Below are 24,981 nucleotides of genomic sequence, written 5' to 3'. Positions count from 1 at the left end.
AACTAAGGAGTTTAATTTTATAAAATATAAGAAATTTTTATTAAATTTTAAAAAATAAAGGTCAAGTAGTTAATTTTATTAAAATAAAAGCACCTTAAATATTTATATTATTCACAAAAATATAAAAATTAAGGAGTTTAATTTTACAAAATATAAGAAATTTTTATTAAATTTTAAAAAATAAAGGTCAAGTAGTTAATTTTGATAAAATACAAGGACCTTTTAATAATTTACCCTTTCTAAAACCCTGATCAAAACCCTAACGTCTCCCGGCCTCCGGGCTTGAAGCCATGTCCTTCTCTCCATAACCCAAACAGAGCAAATAAGCAAATCCCAAACAATTCACTCACAGCCACAGTCCACTTTCAGTATTAAAACAACACGATTCTCTGGATATTCGTTTGTTCTTTTTTGTTTTTGGCTTTCCCAGTAATCAAACGAAAAACTAGAATTGTATTTCGCTACTTCTCGTTTTCAGTGTGTTTCAATTCAGAGTTTCGGGGACAAAGAATAATTCATTGGCCATGGCAGCTCTGTTCCGTCGTATGTCCAAAACCCAAAACTTTAGTCTTCTTTGTAGAATCAATAGAAGTTTCACTTCTTCTATCTCAGCTCCAATCCAGACAAAACCCTTTAGAGCTCCTTTTCAAGGTAATCCTTTTCTCTGCCTTCAATGGATTATGCTTATCTAGTGCAATCTACCTTGTGGGTTTTTTTTTTTTTTTAATGAGAATTAAGTTTCTGTGTTAAGAAATGGCCAACGGGGAAAATGGATGATAAACAGTGAAGCATTGCATTGCAAATCCTTTGATCAAATTAGTGTTGTTAATATTTGATATCTTTTGATTTTTGAGAAGTTCTGTAACATAGATTTGAAGGGTTTAGTTTAGATATGGTTAGCAATAGCAAAATAATAATCCATTTGCTGTTTATATTGTAAAACGTACCTATTTATATTTGATGCTACACTGCTCACAGGTTTAGTTAGGAATATTGAGTTCTTATTATTACGAGAACAAGAAAGTCAAAGAAAGAAAATGAGCGTACAGAATTTGTTTTAGTACTAAAATTTGAATGATGCACAATTATTTATTTTTCAACTTCCATAGAAGGGATCCTTTGGGGCTATTATAGTTAGAAGGGAACCGTTCAATTATATGACTCCACAGATTGAAAACTGGTAAGTTGCTTAGATATGACATTCTTAAGATGTCAACGAGTAAGCTCAAAGTTGAAATCAAGATGCTCTGCAAGCTCAAAGTGAAACAACATTGTAACTAAATTCAGTTGAATCAATTTGAGGGTTGTTTTAAGTATATTCAGATGCATATTTCTTCCTGTAGTGAGGTCAGTAGTGACTCCTGCTGATGATGTTGTGGGATTTGATGAGATGGTTGCTGGGACCCAGCGGAAGTACTACATGTTAGGTGGAAAAGGAGGCGTTGGAAAAACAAGCTGTGCTGCTTCCCTTGCCGTGAAATTTGCTAGCCATGGGCACCCTACAATAGTGGTTTCAACTGATCCCGCTCACTCCCTAAGTGATTCATTTGCCCAGGTATTAAGAATTACTTCCTCTTTTTATATGTTGAATTAAATGGTTGCCCCACATCAACAACACCCACCCCCCAACCAACACCCCCACCCCCCCCCCCCCCCCCCCAACCAAGAAAAAAAAAACCCACTCCTGCTCCTTTCTTTTTCTATGTCTTCATTAATACTAAACTATTTTATGATGACTTAAATTTCTAAAATGCACTCCATTTGGTTTATTATCTCCAGGATTTGACAGGAGGGAGGCTTGTTCCTGTTGAAGGAGCGGATTCTCCACTATTTGCTCTTGAGGTATTTGTTTAAATGACATTGATTGTCAATATGTTGTTATTTTTATGATGGGCTGTTACTTGATCTCCACTTTACGAGTTTATATGATATGCATATTTAAATTTGGCATTGTCACAGATAAGCCCTGAGAAAGCTAGAGAAGAATTTCGCAGTGGAAATCAAAAGCCTGGTGGCAGTGGTGTCAAAAACTTTATGGATGGCATGGGCCTTGGCATGCTTTCTAACCAGGTTAGCATGTCTTTAGCTATCGTTGCATTATTAATTGTGATTGGCATAAATACTCCCATGTAATTTTTGGTATTATCAGTCCTCTCCCCACTCTCTTTATTTGTTTCCGTGGACATGTAGCAAGTGGTAAATTAAATGTTGTGTCTTGTGCACTTATTTTTGCAGACCAAAAGATTTAAAACTTTGCCAAGTCTGTGTTTGAGTCAGACTGCTAGTTTCTTGTATCTCTTTGAAATCTACTATAAAAACTTATTGCTTAGTTGTCATGGACATGGGTTTTATTTTTGACTCATTTTGTTATACTTGATATGTTTGTGGGTTTTCTTGTGAATGATTGTAGTTAGAGGAATTAAAACTAGGAGAGTTGTTGGACACTCCTCCGCCAGGTCTAGATGAAGCTATTGCAATTTCCAAGGCATGTAGAGCATCCTTTTCTCCCTCAATCTATTTGCTAAATTGTTCTACTAAGACTTCATGGAAGTCTTTCTAACTGCACCACTGTTTTGCAGGTTATGGAATTTGTTGAATCCCAAGAATATAATATATTTACGCGGATAGTCTTTGATACTGCACCTACGGTTAGTCATTGTTTGGAACTTCAGAGATTACTTTAGACTTCATCTGTGGTTGTCGCTTATCTGTTTCTCTCTGAGTTGGTTTGTAGGGTCATACACTTCGGCTTCTATCCCTGCCTGACTTCTTGGATGCATCTATAGGCAAAATGATGAAGGTATGAGTCCAAACCCAGATTTCATGTGGGGAGAGAAAAAGAGGGAACGGGGTTTGTTGGGGGTTGTGTGGGGGGGGGGGGGGGGGTGGTGGTTGTGGTGTGGGGCGCGGGGTGTGGTGGTGGAATTGTTTTTGGCAATGTTTTCAAAAACGTTGGTTAAGTGAAATATGGCTGAATTTTATCTTTAGGTCCATTCCAAAATGTCTAAAAGACTTTTGTAGGTCTTATAATCATTTTTAGAATGTTTTACCATATGGTTTTTCTAATTTTATTCCAAGCTGCTGTAATTCTGTTTATTTTGAACACTATCATAATAGAAAGAAGGTAGTTGTTGAACTGTTTTAGTTGTTTGTGTAATTGTTCTTTCATTTTTATGTTGTTATATATTTGTTGAAATAGTGATATCAATTTATTTACTAAATCCAGCTGAAAAGGAAGTTAGCTTCAGCAACTTCAGCTCTCAAGTCTGTATTTAGGAAAGAAGAGGCACGGCAAGATACTGTAAGCATGGATTTTGCTGTTTTTGGTGTGTTCCTTGCCTTATTTAAGATCCATACATTTTTTTTTTTAACTTGTAGTCTGAAAAACTGGATGACAAACTTGGGGAATTAAGAGAGAAGATGGCTAGAGTGCGAGACCTTTTCCAAGACTCAGACTCCACTGAATTTGTTATAGTGACAATTCCAACGGTATGCCCTCAGATCTCCTTTTCTGATATGGACAGTAACTTCTTAGGTAATATAAAGGCCAAATGACCTAAAAATCCAAAGCTTTTGGTGAATTTGCAATTTTTTAAAATCCCTTTAATTTTATTAATTTTAGCTTCATAGACATAGAGCATGCCTCTCCAAAGCATGTAACTAAATGAACATAATTTGGCAAAACTTTTATGCTGCCATTACACCCACACCCACACATGGACTATACTCTATTGCCCCCATCCACTTGCCATTCATAAAAGTGTTGCCTTTTTATGAATTGGGATTGCAGTTGACTGCTTTGCATGGTTTTCCTTCATCTAAGTAAATTATTCTATATGAAACAAATATTTTGGAATATTTATCCATGGTAATATTTGATTGTCACAAAGCAGCTTTGCAGAGAAAAATGACTTTCAAGTACTTGCTTTAACATTAATTTAATTAATCACCTAGCGTCTGTTTATTTTTTGACCATTTAAGGTTATGGCAGTAAATGAGTCAGCAAGGTTGCGTGCATCCTTGAGGAAGGAAAGTATTCCGGTTAGGAGGCTTATTGTCAATCAGATTCTACCTCCATCTACATCAGATTGCAAGTTCTGTGCAATGAAAAGGAAGGTACATCTGATATTTCAATTCTCAACAAAAGCTTCTGTATTTAAAAGTTTTCCAGTATTCCTTTAAATTCTACTCTTAGTAGGTTAGTGTTTGTGCCAAAAAAGTGAGATCCGTGTAACTTTTGTTCAACCATTACTAGTTTGAAATTAGGATTAGGTATCACCTTGGTCTTTTGGGCATTTAAATTGAGAAATTTCTCTCTATTTTTTTTTTGTCCATGCTTAAGCAGAGAAGCAATAAAGTCCAAAATTGGATGAATCCTTGGGAAGTTTTGAACAGTTCCCTTGCAGTTTTGTTAAAAGTCCATGATAACTGCCAAAAGAAGTGGATTATCTTTATATCTTTGAGATATTGGCTGTACTGGCCTAGTAGGATATCTTGTTTTGATTTCTGTTGGTGAAAATTTAACCTAGATATCCTTTTCTTAACAATGTGAGCAATGCAAAGCATTTATTAATTATGAACCACCATGAAGCCCATTCACTAGATATTTCTCACATCCTCATAAAATGTTCTTAAACACGGATGCAACCTCATTGCTTTGTGTTAAAGCTTTACAGCTTCAGCTTTGTTCCAAATATTGCAGGATCAAAGACGTGCACTTGATATCATCCAGAATGATCCAGAGCTCAGTAGTTTGAGATTAATCCAGGCACCCCTATTTGATGTAGAGATAAGAGGTGTCCCAGCTCTTAAATTTATGGGTGATAAGGTTTGGAGATAAAATTTATTTTTTGAAACCTGCATCATTAGGTAATCTACCTAAATTTTGAAAACCATTTTCCCCCTTTTATATAATTTACTTAATGATTCTCTGTTAAGTGGATTTGAGGAATACAATCTCTAATTTTTAGGGAAATGCTCCCTGCACACACAGGTCCATCTGAGATTGACAGAAATCAAACAGCATGGGATTATTTGGACATGTAATTTACATTGCTTCAAACCAGCAGGTGGTATGGAGATATCAATGCTGTAGCATGCAAATTGAAGGTAAAAGAAATCCTGAGAAAATTATTTTTCATGTTCCATGTCCCATGCTGTTAGCATATTTTCTGTAATGTTTTCATTTGGTGTTATTAGAACAATGTTCTAAATATTTAAATGAAATATGAGACCCAGAAAGAGCATTGTCTTGAATGAGACAACATGGTTACCATTTTTTTTCTTCTTTAGCAGTATATATTTTGTGATTAACAAGGTGTGGATCCCTTCACACAAATCATCATGCACAAATGGAGAGAGACACTACTGTTGGCGTGCCTTGTTCATTAAATTCCTACTCCTATATGTGTGATGTTCACAAAAATAGGTAGAAAAAGAAAAAAATCGATGATCCCTTTACACAAATCATCATGCGCGAATGGAATTATCTTAGCATGGTTTACATTGCTGCAGTCATCTATATCAAAATACTCTGAGATTCCTTTCCACAGGTTTCCATGACTGCAAGTAATCCCCAACTTCTTCAAGGACCATCCATCATATTTTTCTCAGTATTTTTGAATTCCTATGTAAGTTTCTACTGCAAGAGCAGAATGTCTGGCTTTGATCTTTTCTACTTTGTACAGAAAGGATTAGTCATAGAAAGGTTTAATTTACTTCTTTTGGAAGGTAACCATAATAATGAAGGCAATAATACGACCAGCTAAGCCGAAAACAATGAGGAAGATTAAACAACGATACCAATGACTGAGATCATAACCACTTTCCATAAGCGAACCACATCTTGTTATCAGCCATACACCATAATATCTGAAATTAAGACAGGGTAAATCAAGATTAAGCTGGTATATGTACAAAGATTAATTACCACACGAGTATAGTCTCACAAACCTTTTAGCATTTGATATGACAAATGCTTCCAATGCCCATTTAGTGTAACAGAAGTTAGATAGTTTGTTAACAAACTTGCTGTTTTCACCCCGTGTTGCTATTAAGGTCAAAACAACTGGAAGAAGCACTGACCACTGCATGACCCAAAAGTTAGCTTGCAAGGGGAAATGAAAAAAGAACATCTCTTTGTTTGTCTGTGTTTATGTAAAAGATTTTGCTCATTGCAAACTACTCAAAATACTCACCAGTTGAGCTGGACCAGGCTCCAAGAAAATTGCTAACGCATAAGCTATCCCGGTCACGCAATAAACCAGACAAATTAAAACTGCATAATTATCTGTGACTGTTGATCTTGGATTGTTGAAGAAGTAGAACATTGATAGGTACACTAGTGGCTTGACAACTGTGTTGAAATGATCAACGGTATCCTTTGCAAGAAAATAAGCCAAGCTACTCATGCCAGAAGCACTTTCTCTCCAATAATGTAGCTTATCCAAAGAAAATGATCTCAAAGCTGTGATCTTGCAGAGCAGAGCTGAAATCAATCAGAATATGAGGCTGGTCAGAAATGGAACCTTGTATGAAAGATTTCTTCACAAGGGGACCTTAATAAACAATCTGATTGCAAATCACATGTCTACTGTATGATTTACAATTGAAGGCATTACACATACTCATTCAGAGCTTCAGGCACCTAGTAAAGGCCAAATCAAATTACAGTTGTGGATAATTTCAGGCACAAAAAACTTAAAAAAGGCTTTTTAACTTACAGACTGCAATGACAGTGTATGTGTAACCAATCACTCCAAAAGTTTCATCGCTCACTTTAGCTAATGTTCCTAAGCAGATTCCAGCCAGTAATAAAATCAAAAAATCCACAGCCTGTGTCCTTGCTTCCCGTAGTCTCTGTTTGCAAATTCTGCAAAGAAGAAGAAATTAGTCATGTTTGAATCATTAAGATGAACTTAAACCTAATGGAACTGAAGACTTTTGCTCGAAGTACAAGGGCCTATTATTCAGCAAATCCCAATTCACATAATATTGATTATATTAAGAAAATGGAATGGTTACTTGCCAAATGTTTATGAAAAACAAAGATTAGCCTTACCTCCCCAGGAAGTATCTGTACTGTTGAAAGACATCAGGGGTTTTCCGATTGGATAAGTCTTCTGTGTCTGAGAAATTGTTTTCTACATTATCTTTCTTCAACTCCACATTAGTCTTCATATCCTGCCAAAACTCTCCAGCAAAAGACTCTTGTTCAGATTCAGCTTCACTTAAACGTGCTCCATGTGTTGAATCATTTGAGGATTCTCCCATTCCATCAGCACTTCGCAGCATATCCATAGGAACTGGGTAGCCATTATGAAGCATCCATCTAATTGGAAGCTGCTTATAGTTCACCCCTGACCTAGGTTTTACTATCCCCTCCAAAATGTCTATGAAGTAATCTGGAGGATTGGCACGCTCAGGTACAGTAATCCCAAGGCCAGCAAAGTACTCTTCAACTTTCTTTACTGGTCCATGATATACTGTCAAGCCACCCTTCGCTAGAAGTATCAAATCATCAAACATGCTGAACAATGTATAGCTGAGGAAGGGGAAAAAAATTATTTTTCTCATGTAGAAACTCTATTATATACTCTAATATCTTTATTTACTGGAAAGATGAATAAAAATATGTTTCAGAGAAGAAAAGAATAAGCACAGATAGCATTCTGCATTCATGTAACGCAAAGCTTAAACTTACCTTGGTTGGTGGACAACCATGCAAATATTTACTCCTTCAAGTGCTTCACGTCGAAGAGCTCTAAGCAGCAAAAGCGAAGATGAGCTGTCCAAACCAGATGTGGGTTCATCTAATATCAGAAGTGAAGGTTCCATAACCATTTCAAGCCCAACATTTACTCGTTTTCTTTGACCTCCAGAAATTCCTCTCTTCTCCACTGTCCCAACTAGAGAATCCCGCACTGCCTGCAGCCCTAAGGACTCGATGACTCTTTCAACAACTAGAACTTTTTCTGGTTTTGGTAGATCAGCAGAGAGTCTACAATAATAAAAAATCCAGTCACAGAAAAAAGAAATTGGTAAAAAGATACTGTTGCTAGTTCCAGTATGTATGGATGTACAACTGGAAGTCTCAGTGTTCAGGCTTAGATAGAATGGCACCAATCATGATAACAGGTACAGTCAGATCAGTCTAACTCCCAATGAAATGCTTAAAAACAAAGTACTCTGTACACCACATAATATTCTAATAACAATCATAAGTTTAAATGTTGATTGATTTCAAATCCATATGTCTGAAATGCAGATATATTCTGTTTCTTAGTTATACCCAAATGTCATTCACACTTCACAGGATCAGCTGTTTCACTGTTACAGAAAAGCCAGGTGCTATTTCCAATTTTCAGGAATTTATGTTCTAACATTTTTTTTTAAAAGCATATAGGACTAGTAATAGGAAATATGCTGGAAAATTTTGTTAGATGAAATTAATGCTGCCACTCTATTGGTTACAGAATCACTTTGAAGACACCCATTATAAGCAGTACATGCTACTTAAAGGCTGGCTAATAGTTAACCGTGCATGATTGAATTTACTGTTGCATACCTGCATCTTGCGCTGAACCAAAGATTCTCCTCCACTGTCAAGTTTCCATGCACAATATCATCTTGAGGCACAAAACCAATGATTTTCTTGTATGCTTGGATTGGCTCTGCCTTGCCATTTACAAGAACCATACCAGACACATGGCACCTTCTTGCTTTTCCAGTCAAAGCAGAAAGAAATGTTGTTTTTCCAGCCCCAGATGGGCCCATGACAGCAGAAACTCGTCCAGGTGATAATTTCCCAGTCACACACCTTAGCAGATGTCTGCGTTTATGTTTCAAAGTGATAGTTAGGTCTTTAAAACTAATCTCAATCATGGGTCTTTTCCTGATTTCAATATCACCAGCCATTGAAATGACCCCAGAGAAGGTCAAGTTCTTATTCTGCTCCTGCATAGCCTTTTCCTTCTCAATCTGTCCATATGCATACCTGAACATTTGGCTCTGAGTGTGCAACTGCTTACCCCTCGGTGCATGCTTTTTGATATTTTTATCTCCAATCTCCAGATTGAAGCCTTCATGACTCTCAGGGTTAGCTTCAATTTCGTGCAGCATCTTTGTAAGGTTACTTTTGTCCTTTTTCTTTCCTTTTGTTGGTGCAGATGAGGTATCTCCAGGCATAGGTGCTAAGGCAGCATCTGTTCCAGGTTTAGCTTGACCGGTACTTTTTACTAGATCTGCTTGTCTTTTAGATTTTGCGCGAGAAAATGTACGTGATAATTGAGTTTGCAATCCAATTGCGTGCTTCTTGGCAACATCTTTTGCAGATTTCCATTTTTCACGTGCTTGCGCTGTTTCTCTCACACTTTGAACTGCTTTCTCCCTAGTTCTTGCTTGTCTTTTCTCTCGGGTTGCAAGAACTTGATCAGAACAGTTATAAATAATGATGAACAGAAAACTCAATCCGACCTACATTGACAAATGAAATGTTAGAGCTGAAACTGCACAAGATAATTTTTATATGCACATTGAGCTGAAAATATATGCATGATTGAGATCATAGAATGTTTGATGGTTCCAAGAACATATATTAATAAAATGTCCAATCATTTCATTGACATTTTGAAAGAAGTTATCATTAATTATAGTTCTTAGAAAATTCTTTGCTCATTTTACTAATTTTCTATCTACCTGCGGCAGTTTCTTAATTAAATTACCCTATGATAACTCTCTGAAGCTTGATTGCAACCAGTAGATCAAACATCAATTCTCAATAAGATAAGCAAAATCTGAAATTTAATTTAAAGAAACAGTTCATAGTGCAAATGAAATAATCATGGAAGCTCAAATATTTCATTGTGTCAATGATTAAAAGAGCAATTGTCACTCACAAAATATATGCATGATTGAGATCATAGAATGTTTGATGGTTCCAAGAACATATATTAATAAAATGTCCAATCATTTCATTGACATTTTGAAAGAAGTTATCATTAATTATAGTTCTTAGAAAATTCTTTGCTCATTTTACTAATTTTCTATCTACCTGCGGCAGTTTCTTAATTAAATTACCCTATGATAACTCTCTGAAGCTGAAAATATATGCATGATTGAGATCATAGAATGTTTGATGGTTCCAAGAACATATATTAATAAAATGTCCAATCATTTCATTGACATTTTGAAAGAAGTTATCATTAATTATAGTTCTTAGAAAATTCTTTGCTCATTTTACTAATTTTCTATCTACCTGCGGCAGTTTCTTAATTAAATTACCCTATGATAACTCTCTGAAGCTTGATTGCAACCAGTAGATCAAACATCAATTCTCAATAAGATAAGCAAAATCTGAAATTTAATTTAAAGAAACAGTTCATAGTGCAAATGAAATAATCATGGAAGCTCAAATATTTCATTGTGTCAATGATTAAAAGAGCAATTGTCACTCACAAAAACCAAGATGCCATATGCAGTGATATTTTGATTTGATGATTTTGGTTTACAAGTTGCCAACCGAAAACATCCTGCAAGGTCATCAATAAAAGTTATGTGCAGCCAGAACCATCATCATGTTAATTATAAAACTTTTTATTTCAAAGGTATAGATCCTTAACATATTTTCACAATAGGAAGTCCCATTTCAAGTCAGAGATCCAAGGTTTAACACCTACTAATGCTTTGGGAGGGGTGAAGAGACCTACCTGCTTGTTTTGTAGAACCAGTCCTGCAGTAATATCTGAAACAAGGGAAAAAGAAATTGCATCAGTAATTAAAAAAGAATAATGGAGCAATGGATGACTGTATAATATGCAAGGGGAAGGGGCAAGTTTTAGAGAAACAAATTAAAAATGTGCAACAAAGAAAGAGTTGCAACTTTCAACTCTATACATATGTGCTGGAAGTTTTGGGATAGTTATCAATACCCACTACTGCAAGGAAGTTTCTCGATTGTGGATGGACAATATGATCCTTTTGGACAAAAGATCTCTCTACTACTCAAAATATCAGCCCAAATATCTGCTCCCCCGCAAGTATGATTTGGCTTCCCGGCAGGTGGTTGGTAATTGTATCTGCAAAACAGTGCTGCTAATAAATATTAATGTATGATAAAGTCGAAGAAACTAGAAGTAATAGAGTACAAAATAAGAATGAACTTACGGGTCACATGCACCAGTGGTTTTATTCAATGTTGCAAGTGGGCAGTAAGCACCCAGTGGGCATGCTTCAGTGACAAGATAGAAAAATGGCAATCAAAAAAGAAGTTAGTCGCAGCTTAATCAAGAACATAGACCGTGTGCATCCACTATAGAATTTTAACAGAAAGAAAATCCAGCATTCTTTTAAATAAGGAATACCTCAATGCAGTAACTCTTGAGTATATTAATGAAAAGGCACCGCTAATGCTTTCTATGTACAACCACACAGTTAGCTACAACCATTATGAATGGAGTCTTAAAGTAGAAGATTAAATGTGGCATTTGATCATTTGGAATGGATATGTGAAAACCACATTTTGACGAATGAGATCATGAAGATAACGAGGAAAAAGTTAAAAAATTGTTCATCACCAATTTAAAGTAATTTAAGGGAAGATTTACTTGCAGCAATGTAGAAATTTGTAGTTAATAAAGCATGTAACAAGAAGTACTAAGGGAAACATATAAAAAAAAGGGCCCAAAATTAGTCATTGCATGGTTAAAGCTTTTTAATACTTACGTATCATGCATGTAATTCCATGAGGGCAGAAGAACCCCTCACAACAAGGTTCACAATCATTAGTTCTACTAGGCATAGTTTCTGAATTTTTCAGGTCAATCTTTTGACCACGACCAACACTACAAGCCCATCCTGGCTCGCATCCAGAAACCCATGAGCTCAAATTACAGTTCTTATTAGGTTGCAGATAATGGGTACTCTTTGATCCTTTTGAAAAGAAACTATTGAAGTAGAATTTCACTTCTGCCGCTGTGCATATTCGCTGTGTCAAGTCTCCTGATTCATCAAAATACCGTAGAAGAATTTTTAAGATACCAGCATAATTGAAGGATACTCAATTACACTAATGAAGTTAAGATAATCTTCAAGAATTTAAGCTGTTTGCTGTATAAAAAAAAGGGAATGCATAGAATGAAACCAATTTAACTCAAACCATAAGATCCTTACAGAGTGAATTGGCTGCTTACATTTGAGTAATCTAAGCAGAGAATCTCAGAAGGGAAAAAACTAAAAGAAAGCAATGAATAAAACAAAACCTTTAAATTTTAATGCATCAAATTAATACTTAATTAGTTGTTAAAACTTAAAATTAACTTCTTCATGTATTGCTTACCCAAATGCGTCCTATTCTTACCACAAAAACACAAACTTCCTTTTCAATTCATGAACCAACTTTTAAAAAGGCACATTCTCTTCCTTACCAATTGTAAATTAGTTTCCGTATATAGGAAACAGAATTGCAAAAGAAATTTCCATGGAACTAAGTTTTATAGCTTCTATTGAAGTTGAAAACAGAAATTAATTCGACCCTACCCATTGAATTTCTAAGCAAATACAGCTTCTTCACGGTTCTATAAATTTTATAGTCCAGTAATCGAGTTCCTGCTTCATGGTGCAGGAGATAAGGGGTTCATTCTCTAGCGCCCCTCCCCTTCTAAAAAATGTTTCTGCAAATTTTTATTGCAGATCCTTCATTGATCACCATAACATATATATATATATATATATATATATATATATATATATATATATATATATATATATATATATATATATATATATATATATGTATTTCATACCTTTGGTTTTCCTGGCACAGTTGGTAATGAATTCACTTCTTTTAGAGAAATTGAATGCCATATTCCAATCTGAATCCCTGCAAACCGAGGCAAATTAATTAACACTTATCACGTAAATCAATTCCAAAATATCTTTAGGGAAAAAAAAAAAAAAAGAAAAGAGATGATCATATACGCACACGTCCGTTATGCAGAAACCAAAGTATTTGGTGATGTCTTTCTTGAAGACAGAGGTGAAATTCGAGAAACTATTAAAAACCAGCTGATTGAAGAGCTCCTTCGTGGCTGGACTGTTATTGTAGCTTTGAACATTTTGGCAAGAAATGGGTTGCAAGAATAATAATAATACACTCAATTTGAAGAAAGTAACAACAAAGAAATGGGTTAAAGAGAGAAAACAACTACTACTTTGTCCATTACCCTTCTCTCTGCTCATGTCTTTCTATCCAAGAAAGTAGTGCAAGACTCAGAAAAGATTGAAAGGCACCTTGCGGTGGAACCAATATTGCACATAACAAAAAAAAGAAAAGAAAAGAAAAGAAAAGAAAAGCTTAGTTATGGAGGTAGCAGAGAGATTATGGAGATGATGAAAGTGGAGGAATAGGGGCCAATGAATTGGAGGGACTTAACTAGGATTGGTGTTTTCTCGGTGGAAGAAATGGCAGAGAGAAAGAGATGGCGATGTTGTAGGAGACGTTTAGACATGAGGGGTTCTTGAAACGGGAGGGAAAAACCATGACGGGACAAAAATCTAATTGATTATTAAGATTTTTTTTTAGTGAAATTTAATTCCATCTTTAAAATTTTCCCTACATTACACTTTATCCCTAAATTTTAAAAAATTAATTATTTAATTTTTAAATTTTATATAATATTACATTTTAATTTCTAAAAATTAAATTATTTAATTTTTTTAATTTTAATAGATAAAACAATTAAATTCTTATAATTTTAATATTTACAATAATTTTATCCATTAATAAAAATTAAATTATTTTATACATTAAAATTATAAAGTCTAAAATATGATATGGTGTAAAATTTAAAAATTAAATAATTAATTTTTAAAATTTAGAGACTAAAGTATAATATTGTATAACTCAAAAATTAAAAAATTAATTTTTTAAAATTTTAAAAATTAAAATATAATATAAAATAATTCAAGAACTAAATTGTGAATTTCCCTTTTTTAATCATTTTCATTTATTTTATTTTATAATTTTTTTGGTTTAATTTTAGGATTTTTAATATTTTAGTGTAATTGAAAATTTAAGCCAGATTTTAATTGGTTGCCATGTGATCATATAAGCACATGTTGGTGAAAGTTTTGATTTGCCCTTCATTATGATATTTTAATAAATTTAAAATAATTTATTTTTTTAAATTAAAATAAAATAAATTATTGTTATTCAAGAAACATATAATTTTATATTTTTCCTACCATTATTGTTTGCATTAATAAGTTTTGTGAAGAAAATAATAAATTAAAAAATTAAAAAAAATATTTGTTTTGAAAATATTATTTTACCTTCAAACTTCAATCTAATAACTTATATATTAATAAAATTAATTAATTTTAAAAAATTATGATTAAAAAATAAAAAATAAAAAATAAAAAATTTTTATCTTAACCCGATTCATTATTGATCCAAGACTAATAAATTTATGTATTTAATAAATATATTTCTTCGTATGTCTTATATCTCAGATCTATAATAGACGATTTAGATAAAAAAAATTTTTAAAATATGTATTTCACTAATATATTTAAAGAAAATTTTAAGTGAAAAAAAAAGAAAGTCATTTAATACATAAATTAATTCAAAAATATTTTAATATAAGAGAGAAAATTGAAGATAAAAAAAAATTTTAAAATGATAAATCAAATAAATTAAGTTGATTGTTGTAGGCAACCATAAGTGGTCCAAAGCAATAGAAAGGTCATAATCCATAATTAATTTAATTATCTATTGTAAACCTCGTACTACAGAAGGTAATTAGTGGAGCATTAACTATAATTAGAAGCATGAACTATAATTAGAAGCATGAATCGCGCTTTTATACCCTTCTTTTCCCTTAATTAATTCCACCCATAATCATCTACCCTTAAATAACTAGTAGATAAATCCCTCCGGTTACGAACTACACCCAACAATTATACTAGCCACCAATCAGAGAATAATTATTTTATTTTAATTAATTTATTTTAATAAAATCACTTATTTTCATTTTATTAATAATCACTCATGTTAAAATTCAATGTGACCTCTTATAAAATTTTTATATAATATGATTTTTGTGACTTTAAATTATAAAAAAATATTATATTTATTAAGTAAGATTAAAATTTAATTAGATTAAAATTGAGACAATTCGATATATTATATGATCATTCTATTTATACAATATTACTTTTATTATTAGATAAGTCATTACTAATTTATTAAATAATTTTTATTTATTTGTATAAAAATATGAATAGAGAAAAAGAAAAGGATCTAACCGGACGGGACTGACTGTAGAGGAGAAGAGAGAGAGAAATCTTAGATCCTTGGCCGTGAAGTGACGTCTATTTTGTGTTCTCTCCCAATCTCTCCCACCTCTCACTTTCAGTGAGTGTCCAAACGAAACGAAACGTCCCAAGAACAGCCATTCACCTCCTGACGTCACCCCATTGTAAGTTCACTCACTGCTTCTCATTTTGTGGCGTTTCGACTGCGCCTTCAACCTGCAAGCCTTGGTTAATTTTATATTTAATCTCCACTTAATCTCCATTCTATCACATTAATCAAATTAGAGCATAACTTATATTCCATGAGGAAACTGAAATACTTTCTTCTGTGATCTCACGATCTTTGTTTTCGTTTTTGTTTTTATTTTTTCGAATTTTTGTTGATTTATCCGTACGAGTAAAATCTGATGATCTCAAGTGCCGTTGATTAAGTTTAGAGGTTTGGATTCATTCATTAATTTTTATTTATTTGATGTTTGAATATTTTGTATGTGGAAGTGTACGATATGACTGGTTGTTGAGAAAATGCAGGAAAAAAGAAAAGGGCAATTTAGGACCTCACCTGAGTAATAAAAGGCTCGAATGCACTTAGCTTTGTATGGTCCGTTTTACCAAGAATACTTAACAATGGCTAAATGCGAGCTTATGTATCTATTTTTTTTATTCGATCAACTTTATTTCTTGATTTTGTTTATCTATACAAGATTTTGAACTAGTGGAGATCGTTGCAGAGTTTGACTTATCTTCGCCTGCATTAACACTTGAGGTTGAGGCGGGATCATTGTGGATTTTAATTTTCTTTGCCTGCATTTTAATTTTTTGCACTCATGTGATGCAGAATTGCAAATATTTTTGTGTGGTTATGTATGGATCTATGATGAGCTGAGTTGATTGGTACCCAAAAATAATTGATTGCAAATTTAAGTTTTGTTTGTATTGCTCTGCATGTATTTTAAAAAATTTTCTCAATCTCATAGAGATAAATTGTTTTGTGATATTTGTTTCAGGTAGAAGCTGTGAACAACATTTTTTGGGATTTAATATCAAGACTAAGGATTGATTATATTTTATTTCCGTTAAGTGAACCCGCGTGAAGCTAGAAAGTTTTATATATTGCAAATGATTAAGCATGAACAAGATTCTGATGTTGTTCAGTGGGGACTGCAGTTGTTTGAAAGCAATCCCTATTCTAATTTGATGTATTGTGACACTGCTAGACAAGATGATGTTGATTATCATGCTGAGCAGCTTTTCAAGGAAGGCTATTATGATACAGAATATTGCACTGTAGAGCATGATGAGCTTATTGCACATGCTCTTCAAGAAGAACTATCACAACTCTCAGTTGCAGAAGCTCCCGAATCTCCACATGAAGAGGATGAACATTTGCAAGTTTCTTCTTTCCAACCAGATTGGCATGGTCAATCTACCGAGAATTATGGTTCTGGTAGATGTTAAAAAATAAGGATGCAAATCTGAATATTTATTTGGTTTGGGGATGGGGAGGTTCTATGGCTTCGCTCCATTATGCTTATATTCTTCATGTTATGTAGGGCAGGAAGGTGGTCAGGAAGAGGCAGATGATGTGGGACCTTCTAGTTCATGCTCTAGCCCTCGAGAAAATTCTTACTCTGTGGAAGACTGGTCATATTCACGGGAGCTAGCAGAGGAGTGTGATTTTGATGGTGAAGTGGGAAAATGGTTGAATGAAATGGTCCCTATTCCTGTAAGTGAAGTATGAAAGTAAGGTTGCTGTGGTTTCTATCTCATAAATGATTCTCTCATTTTTCTAATGGCTTGCACCCCTTTGATCCCTTCAAATCTGTCCCATTGAGAAAAGGTAAAGTCACCAATGTGCTTTAGGTTGCACCACATTTTCATAATACATTTCAGCATTGTGGGATTCTTGTTTTGGCATCTCATGTCATATGAAGTTCTTTCAAATTGTTGCTTTTTTAATTTACATTCAGGGTGCTTTTTGCATGTTGGTTTTGTATTTAGTATTTGGGATGATATTTCTTCAGTGGTGGTCTCTCAACTTTTGACCACCACTACGTTGAGAGTTAATACTTAATCCATGGTGCATCTTTAAGAGGTCTGGTCCCTTCTGTAAATTCTATTGTTCTCCATCTGAAACTTATATAGATTTGGTTTCACTATCAACAAATGCCTTGATTACGATAAAAACTGAAAATGAAATGCACACTTAGAGATGATACATGTTTTCTGCAGGCATGTAGAATATTAATTGCATGTATTGGCCTCTTAATAATTAGATATCCTAAAACTGGGTTGTAATCTATACCTTGATTTTTATGGCTGGCTTTTTGCAGCATGTTCCTAGAATCAATGGAGAAATACCCTCAGTTGATGAAGCAACTTTAGATCATCAAAGGCTATTAGACAGGTAGCCTGTCTTTATTTTTGGATGCATAATTTTGAATATGCTTATTCTCTTTTGTAAGCCTTCCTTTTCCATTTTTAAGATCCTGTATCATGCAATTTCCTCAATGCATCAGCAAATTATTTCTGTGGTTACTTGATGTTTGAATCATACAATTATGGTTTTTCAGTTCATTGGACATTGGTGAGCTATAAAACAGGGATATCTTTCCCTTTCCAAATGGGAATTACATGATTATAGGAATGCCTTTTTTCCTCAGATTGCAGGTATATGATTTATTTGAGCGTAAAGTTCAAGGAGATGGTAACTGTCAGGTTAGCTCTTTAACCTTGGAGCGTGCATACTAAATCCATATTAATGTAATGTCTGATAGCATAAATTGCAGAAGTGTTGGTCCATAAGAGGAGAAATATTGCTAGAAAAGATGTTTGAGATCTGTGTATGAATTTCTCTCTGCGCATACATTTGCTTTGATTTTTAAAATATTTTCAGAATTGTTTCTTAAATTGAGCTGTATGTACTGGATTGTGCTTACATTAGGAGTCTGTTTCTATTCTTCTTGTCTCTGTGCCTCTCCATTTTGCCTGTTTACCTAAAACTTTCATTTCATTTCTTCCTGGAAACTAACAATTTGATTTTCTTTCATCCTATCCACATTAGAATTAGCTCTACTTTCTATTAATCAGTTTGCTACGTATATATTTTCAGAAGGTCTCCTATTGTTATCATTCACTTGTCTTGGCATTAATTTTTAGATCCAGCATTGTAGCCATCTTGGAAATGAGGGGGTGGTTAATGATTTTCTTCTGATAGGCTAAATGAAGATCACAGGATTTTGAGAGGCTAGTCTGGATCTAGTCCTGTCCTTTAGCAGTTTTGATTGAAGCAGCTGTTCTAAGATCTGTAGCTCTGCACTTACGCTTGGTGGAATGGGAACTTTGCTATTGCACTGAGCAATATCCCATTCTAGATGCCTGTATTATAAAGATTATTATTTGCCAGGATTTATGTGTGTGCACTGTCTATGCGTGTTGACCTTTCCATAACAGTGAGCCAGATTGGCAAATTTTGTTGGAATATGGGTATAAAATCATACAGATTACCAAACAATTATCAGGTTTGGAAGTGAGTTAAATTGCAACTATGCTAATTTTTTGAGGCTTTCTGTCAATCTACCTTTTGGATCTCTGTGTGCAAGCGTGTGAATGTCCTCTTTGCTATATTTGTGTTTTATATATTCTGCTTGTAACACAATTTTACAAAGTACTATCAATGCATGCCAAACATTATAATTGTTACAAAGACGCTATTGAGACCAAAAATTTTGTTCATTGAAAATATATGCTTTGCACATTCTTTCTCACTAATACTTTATTTATGTCTCCAGTTCCGCGCTTTGTCAGATCAATTTTATCTAACTCCTGAGCACCATGAATTTGTGAGACAAGAAGTTGTAAAACAGGTTAGCCATTTTTATTTAAATTCAGTTTCTGGGTTCAGTAGAATTTTGCTGATGTAAGTTTGTGGACTTCTTATGTTGTGATGAATTATCAGCTTAAGTCTAATCCGGAGACATATGAGAGTTACGTTCCCATGGCTTATGGTGACTATTTGGAAAAGATGTCCAGGTATCTCTTTTCGGCCTTTCTGTTAACTTGGTCATTTTCTTTGGGTAAAAGTTGACCTTGCTTTTGCCATAATTTGGATGAAATAGGAGCGGTGAATGGGGTGATCATGTCACTTTGCAGGCCGCTGCAGATTCGGTATGCTTTATAGACCTATGTGTTAGATTTTTTTTTCCTCATGATTTTCAAATTGTTAAATGACTTTCTGTGAGTAGTTCTTATAGGTTCAGTAACTTTTATCAGAATTCCAGTAGCTGAAATTTTACCATGTACTAATCTAAAAGGCAAAAGTTTGAGTGGTAGGTAGCAGAACTCCTGAGAACATGTAACATCTTGAATTCTTGAGGCATGAGCTGATTTGGCACATTCCCATTTTGCCATAATTGTTGATTGGAAGTGGAGAATATATTAGAGTTATTGGCATCAATGTTTCTGATAATTTTATTCTTAAAATATTTGTGGCATCACTTGGCATAATGTGATCCATCTGCTGCTCTCTTATATTTGTGGCATCACTTGGCATGATGTGATCCATCTGCTGCTCTCTTAAGGGGATGATTATTTAAGGGAAGTCAAAGCACCAATGAGAGAGAGTGGGTATGGTATTTTGGTGGGGAGCAGCTTGATTTCACTCAATGAATCACTGTTGCAGATAAAGAAATATCATGAAATGGAATATTTAAAATGATGTTTAAAACCCAATTTTGTCTTCTATCTTTGTTAAGAAAGGTTGGCTACACCAAAACAAGCTTTTATGTTCTCTTAACATATCATTCGAAGGTCTGAAAATTTCTTCCCCTTACCTTAATTTTATTATCATGTATGTATCTTGGATGGCTGCTAATCTAATAATAAACATGCTGGGTTACAATATCTTATCATGGATAGCTGCTAATCTAGTAATAAACATGCTGTGTTACAGTATTACACACACACATAACTCTCTCTCTCGCTCTCTCTCTCTCTCTCTCTCTGATATTTTCACAAGTATAACAAGTTAGCTGAATTATATTTTTCATCATCAAATTTTAGGATCTCTTAGGAGTCAGGATTATCCAATGCAAACAATGCCATGAGTGGCTTAAATGCTTGATTGTGGATGTCTATCCTGCCTAATTTTTGTTAATAATTTGTTGCAGTATGGCGTCAAAATAATTGTCATAACATCTTTCAAGGATACTTGCTGCATTGAGATCCTTCCAAACGTTCAACGATCAAAAAGAGGTACATTAATTGATCTAATTACTTTTAATTTTAAATAAGGTTTATTTGGAGAGAATTTCAGTTGTAAATATCTGTATTTTGTTGTAAGTAACATATTGTGAACAACTTAAATTTCAAGGCATTTTGATCACTATCCATCAAAGTGGTTATATTTTTGGACTCCTAGAATATATGCAGACATAAGATTGTTTATCTGTCTTACAGTGAAAGCAAGCATATTAATTTGTAAGAAACTGGTACTGAGAACCATAGTTTTGCTTTCTGTAACTTGTGGACTCTTTAGGATATGTTCCCAACGTGGAATGCTTAGGAGAAAACCACTTTTTTTTTTTTTTTTAATTTTATTTTGCTGCACTTGCATATTAGTAACGCCCTCATCTACCTCAAAAAGAGTTGAATTACTTCCTGGACTTTTTAGTAAGTCTGTAAACAGGCCAGCTGGGTTCATACAGATTTGATTTTTTTGTTAAAGTTTTGTTTTATCTCACTGAAAATAGTTTGAAAAGAAAAAATTCAATACATTGGCATGGTACTCTAGTTTGGGTCTTCTTTCCCACTCTTTATTGATCATTAAGCTTTTGTTGAGCTTGATTCTGTATAAGCATTTGTTTCTCATACAATCTTTTTTTTTTTATATATACCTTTTTATGGTTGTCAGTCATACTGTACGAGTACAATATTATCACTTTCATGTGTTTTATTCAGCATGCTGTTGATAACAGACAACCTCCCATCTAAAATAATCCTTCCAATATTGTGTGTCACATATAAGTCTCAATTTGAATATGCGTCTTTGCAAGCCTAATAAAGTCAAGCATGAGATCCAGCTTGCTTGTTAAGTTATCCAGGAACTTTTGCAGGGCCAAGCTTGGCTGATTGGCACATGGACCCTGCAGATGTTCTATTCTCTTAATGAACTATCATTCGATTCAAGCATGAAAAGAATAAAATTAGTGCTCCCTCCTCCCATCCTTTCCCACCCTCCAAATAATAATCAAAGAATGGAAAATTTCAAAAGTACTTGCTGGCAGATTTTTTAGAGATGTGCTAACATATCAAGATCACTGGAATTGTACTTAGAATACAGAAGTCACCCGGGAATAAAATGGCCATAGTGTTTTCTGGTTGGTCACACCATCTTAATTGGGTACTTAGTGTAGGCAACCACTCAAATAAATATGAAATGGTAAGAATGTATGAGATTGAGACTGGTTGATTTTAATATCTTCTTGTATTTGATCATCATTTTCTCTAGATATTACAAACAACCAGCCCAAACAGCTTTTGTGAATTAGATATTATGTTTCCTATTTCTTTTCCTTCTATTTCTATGATTACACCAGCTCTGCCAGCTAAAATGTTGCTTTCTCAAAAGCCATATGCGAAAGAACAAAAATGCTATCTCTCTTTACTTCCTAGGCCAACTTCCTTGATGATTCTTTAGGAAATTGAGATGAATTTTATTGATATATATTTTCTGTGCAGTAATTCTTTTAAGCTTCTGGGCAGAGGTGCACTACAACTCAATATTTGCACAGGGAGGTAACAATTTCTTCTAAAAATTGACACAGATTGCAGCAGCTCAACTTCTTGGTTTACTACATAAAATATGGGATTTGTTATTTTCTATTCTTAAACTGGTTTGAGGTTGAACTGCAATGCAACGTGAATTTGATGATATTTGACTTTATAGGGCCAAATCTAGGGTTATCAGATGTCTCATCTTTTCAATTGGATTTTTGAAAATGATTTCCCTGAATGAAAGTAAAGAAAGGAGCATGCTGGATTAAATTAGCTGTAAAAGAGACAGTGAAGAGTTGAAATGAGAAATGAAGGTTTTATTCTCGAATACAGTGGTGATGGATAAGGTTGGGTGTGAGTTCCTGGTGTGGGAAGCCATTGGATAATGAGAGATTATGTGTTGCTTTAGAATTAATGAAGGCAGTGAAAGTGTTAGAAAAGCAAAATATGCAAGTAAAATGGTATTCCTGAGAATTTCAGGGAGAAGGAAAATTATTTAAGAGTGGAGAATAGCAACGAAGAAAATGAAAAAAATTTTAGGTGGCAATATTGGCAAAATCTAGCAAACCAAGCTTTCTATTCTTTCAGACAGTCCTGAAAGAGTTAATTCTTTTATTTGTAGGGACTTGCTCCTGAAATTTGCTGTTTACCTACTTGACCTTGAAGCATTTCCAAACTGGGGAACTTTATCTACTAAAAAATAATTGTCTAGCAATAATGTGCACATCTATAGCACTACTACAATCTACATAACTTACCTTTTAATATTTCGATATAGCATTTAAATTTGAGTTTAATAACATGAAATATGATAAAGAAAAATACTAAAGGAACTATACTTCTTTTTTTAAGAAAACTACCAAATACCAAACGTAGTGCTCTATGATAATAACTTATATGTCTTGAGACATTCGCACAATCAAGAAGCAAAACATTGTTGCATAAAGAATACTGAAGAAGAAATATCTCCAAATCTCAAATCCTTGTAGCCTTGTTCATTGTTGGGTGAAGAACAATAGGGACTAATCAGCCAAATGCCTGGTAGTTGTTGTATGGAGAGAAGCCTTTTCTGCATTAAGGTTTAATTTTCATTATTGTTGCTTGCGCCCGGCGTGGGGGGAAGGGGGGGGGGGGGGGGGTGAGGGTTTGGTGTAATATTTTTTTAAATGTAATTCTCTCAACAAAATAAACAAGTTTTGAGTCATTGGCTCACAGCAATTAGTAACCATTCACAGTATGATATTCACTGTACTCTCAGATTGGCCTACATATGAGACCAAGAAGAAGAAGAAGTGGCGGATGTTTTGGAACAAGCATTTGGAATCACTAGATAATACCAATGACTGTTATTATAGAGTTTAGCTCGCTAAATTCTGCAATATCAGCTTTTGGCAGTAGAAGCTTTCTCATGCCAATTTTCTGCCAGATTTAACAGCAATTTTAAGGACACCACACGAGGGGAGCTACATTGATCCTCTAGCAATGCTTTGCCTTCTTTGATCATCTCCTTATTGATGCAACCCTAATCCACATCAAATAAATTTTGTCAAATGTGCAACATTCCTTGCAACCTGTTACTCATGCCTATTCACTATTATCTACTCTTGTTTCTTTCTGAATGTTCTTAAATTGTGCATGCTAGTTTTTGCAGTTGCATGCTTCATAGAAGCATATTTATATTTACTGAAGAAATTATTGATTACCAATGGCAAATTTCTTCAGAGTTTTGGAATATTACTATTGTTTTTATCTACACCTTGCAAATCACACGATCATTACATAATTACGTTCCTGTCTTTTTTTTTTCTTCTTTTTAATTCATTCATTAATTTTTAGTATATACAAGTAAAAGAAATTTGTAAGTTCAGATTATAATTATTGTGGGCATGTAATAGTTTAGCAATGATTTGTTAAATATTGATATTCTAGTGATTAATATTGGGGGAAATTTTATCCACACCTGGTTTTTTATGCAGTCAATCAATACGCATTTGTAGATTAAACGGGTGTATAAACTCAGGTGTAGATTGAACGGGTGTATAACTAAAATCAATATGCATTTGTTGATTAAACGGATGTATAAGCTCAGGTGTAGATTAAACAGGTATATAAACTCAGGTGTAGGTAAGTATTTTCCTATATGATTTAACTTTGTTCCCAAACTTTTATTCATCCAATTGATTAGATAAATTTTTTTAATAGTTACAATCAATTAGTCTCGAGATTATTTTTTATTTTTACAGTTAATTTACTTTTCAAATAAATTTGTTGGTTTTATTTAAAAATTATCTTTTGAGAGATGATTATGAGAATCAAATCTAGAACAATAAGTTGGAGAGTAAATCTCATTATAATTAATGTTAATCCTCCTGATTAGTGAGATTTCTTTAGATGATCAATTATGGAGTAAATCTACTACTATTTATACTGATTCTAATGACTAGAAATATTTCCATGTGATTGAGTTTTTGTATTTGTAATGCTTCTTGGAATGTTGAATTTTGTAAAAGTTCAATTTAATTATTTTTTTTATTATCATATTTAAAATAAAAAAAATTTAATTCTATGAAAGCGTATAATCTTTAAGTTCTTTTTAAATTTTATAAAAATTTTGAGTTATTTTCTAATATATAATATAAATTCTGTGAATATATTATAAAACCAATGGTTAAAAGAAAATCATTATAGATTAATTTAGGTCTGTTTGCAATATTAGAAAAAAAAAAAAGTGGGAAATTGCCATGTGCAGCCAAAATGGCAGCACGTGTAGCTAAACTTTGTGGGAAAAACATCACAGAAACTGAAACATTTATGACCAATATTAGAGAATCTGTGTAATGATAACGGTTGAAAAGAATGAAGTTAGTTCATCTGGCCTCTTATATTATCCTTGCT

At 33.6% G+C, this 24,981-nt stretch overlaps 3 protein-coding genes across 6 annotated transcripts; 2 read left to right on the top strand and 1 right to left on the bottom strand.

The window, feature by feature from the left end:
• Nucleotides 1–253: 253 nt before the first annotated feature.
• On the top strand, nucleotides 254–5,256 carry LOC110659885 (ATPase GET3B-like). 2 transcript variants are annotated; one of them, XM_058138990.1, is made up of 12 exons: nucleotides 254–651; nucleotides 1,344–1,555; nucleotides 1,780–1,842; nucleotides 1,960–2,070; nucleotides 2,411–2,485; nucleotides 2,580–2,648; nucleotides 2,735–2,800; nucleotides 3,227–3,301; nucleotides 3,379–3,489; nucleotides 3,982–4,116; nucleotides 4,703–4,869; nucleotides 4,994–5,256. In XM_058138990.1, exons 1-11 carry the CDS (start codon nucleotides 525–527, stop codon nucleotides 4,838–4,840), a joined length of 1,182 nt encoding a protein of 393 aa, XP_057994973.1. In that variant the 5' UTR covers nucleotides 254–524; the 3' UTR covers nucleotides 4,841–4,869; nucleotides 4,994–5,256. The 2 variants fall into 2 exon arrangements, with proteins under 2 accessions (XP_057994973.1, XP_057994945.1); XM_058138962.1 differs by having other exon boundaries at nucleotides 4,703–5,256.
• On the bottom strand, nucleotides 5,255–13,480 carry LOC110659939 (ABC transporter G family member 28). Its single transcript, XM_058138933.1, has 14 exons — nucleotides 12,980–13,480; nucleotides 12,801–12,877; nucleotides 11,722–11,997; nucleotides 11,164–11,227; nucleotides 10,929–11,075; nucleotides 10,707–10,741; nucleotides 10,456–10,529; nucleotides 8,567–9,474; nucleotides 7,703–7,999; nucleotides 7,061–7,543; nucleotides 6,723–6,871; nucleotides 6,198–6,487; nucleotides 5,953–6,086; nucleotides 5,255–5,871 (listed from the first exon to the last, which is right to left on the bottom strand). Exons 1-14 carry the CDS (start codon nucleotides 13,234–13,236, stop codon nucleotides 5,715–5,717), a joined length of 3,348 nt encoding a protein of 1,115 aa, XP_057994916.1. The 5' UTR covers nucleotides 13,237–13,480; the 3' UTR covers nucleotides 5,255–5,714.
• A 1,810-nt stretch (nucleotides 13,481–15,290) lies between these two features.
• LOC110659938 (OVARIAN TUMOR DOMAIN-containing deubiquitinating enzyme 12) lies at nucleotides 15,291–23,820 on the top strand. Of its 3 annotated transcripts, none has more exons than XM_021818047.2 (11): nucleotides 15,291–15,476; nucleotides 16,320–16,759; nucleotides 16,866–17,038; nucleotides 17,646–17,719; nucleotides 17,976–18,030; nucleotides 19,104–19,178; nucleotides 19,271–19,344; nucleotides 19,431–19,479; nucleotides 20,481–20,565; nucleotides 22,051–22,107; nucleotides 23,345–23,820. In XM_021818047.2, exons 2-11 carry the CDS (start codon nucleotides 16,432–16,434, stop codon nucleotides 23,446–23,448), a joined length of 1,074 nt encoding a protein of 357 aa, XP_021673739.2. In that variant the 5' UTR covers nucleotides 15,291–15,476; nucleotides 16,320–16,431; the 3' UTR covers nucleotides 23,449–23,820. The 3 variants fall into 3 exon arrangements, with proteins under 3 accessions (XP_021673739.2, XP_021673740.2, XP_057995075.1); XM_021818048.2 differs by lacking the exon at nucleotides 15,291–15,476 and adding an exon at nucleotides 15,507–15,751; XM_058139092.1 differs by lacking the exon at nucleotides 15,291–15,476 and having other exon boundaries at nucleotides 16,464–16,759; nucleotides 16,871–17,038.
• The last annotated feature ends 1,161 nt before the right edge of the window (nucleotides 23,821–24,981 follow it).

Source organism: Hevea brasiliensis, chromosome 1 (genome assembly GCF_030052815.1).
Source record: "Hevea brasiliensis isolate MT/VB/25A 57/8 chromosome 1, ASM3005281v1, whole genome shotgun sequence".
NCBI lineage: Eukaryota > Viridiplantae > Streptophyta > Magnoliopsida > Malpighiales > Euphorbiaceae > Hevea > Hevea brasiliensis.
This window is presented reverse-complemented; position numbering and strand designations above follow the sequence as displayed.

Bases quoted from the DNA above. Each gene is read 5' to 3' on its own strand.
- LOC110659885 (XM_058138990.1), top strand. From the start codon at position 525: ATGGCAGCTCTGTTCCGTCGTATGTCCAAAACCCAAAACTTTAGTCTT. The intron at 2,486-2,579 runs GCATGTAGAGCA...ACTGTTTTGCAG, and splicing joins AAGCTATTGCAATTTCCAAG to GTTATGGAATTTGTTGAATC. The intron at 2,649-2,734 runs GTTAGTCATTGT...GTTGGTTTGTAG, and splicing joins TCTTTGATACTGCACCTACG to GGTCATACACTTCGGCTTCT.
- LOC110659939 (XM_058138933.1), bottom strand. From the start codon at position 13,236: ATGAGCAGAGAGAAGGGTAATGGACAAAGTAGTAGTTGTTTTCTCTCT. The intron at 11,076-11,163 runs GTAAGTTCATTC...ACTGTTTTGCAG, and splicing joins ACCACTGGTGCATGTGACCC to ATACAATTACCAACCACCTG. The intron at 5,872-5,952 runs GTTTGTGAGACT...TCTTAATTTCAG, and splicing joins GTCATATCAAATGCTAAAAG to ATATTATGGTGTATGGCTGA.
- LOC110659938 (XM_021818047.2), top strand. From the start codon at position 16,432: ATGATTAAGCATGAACAAGATTCTGATGTTGTTCAGTGGGGACTGCAG. The intron at 17,720-17,975 runs GTAGCCTGTCTT...TTTTTTCCTCAG, and splicing joins CATCAAAGGCTATTAGACAG to ATTGCAGGTATATGATTTAT. The intron at 20,566-22,050 runs GTACATTAATTG...TTTTCTGTGCAG, and splicing joins CGTTCAACGATCAAAAAGAG to TAATTCTTTTAAGCTTCTGG.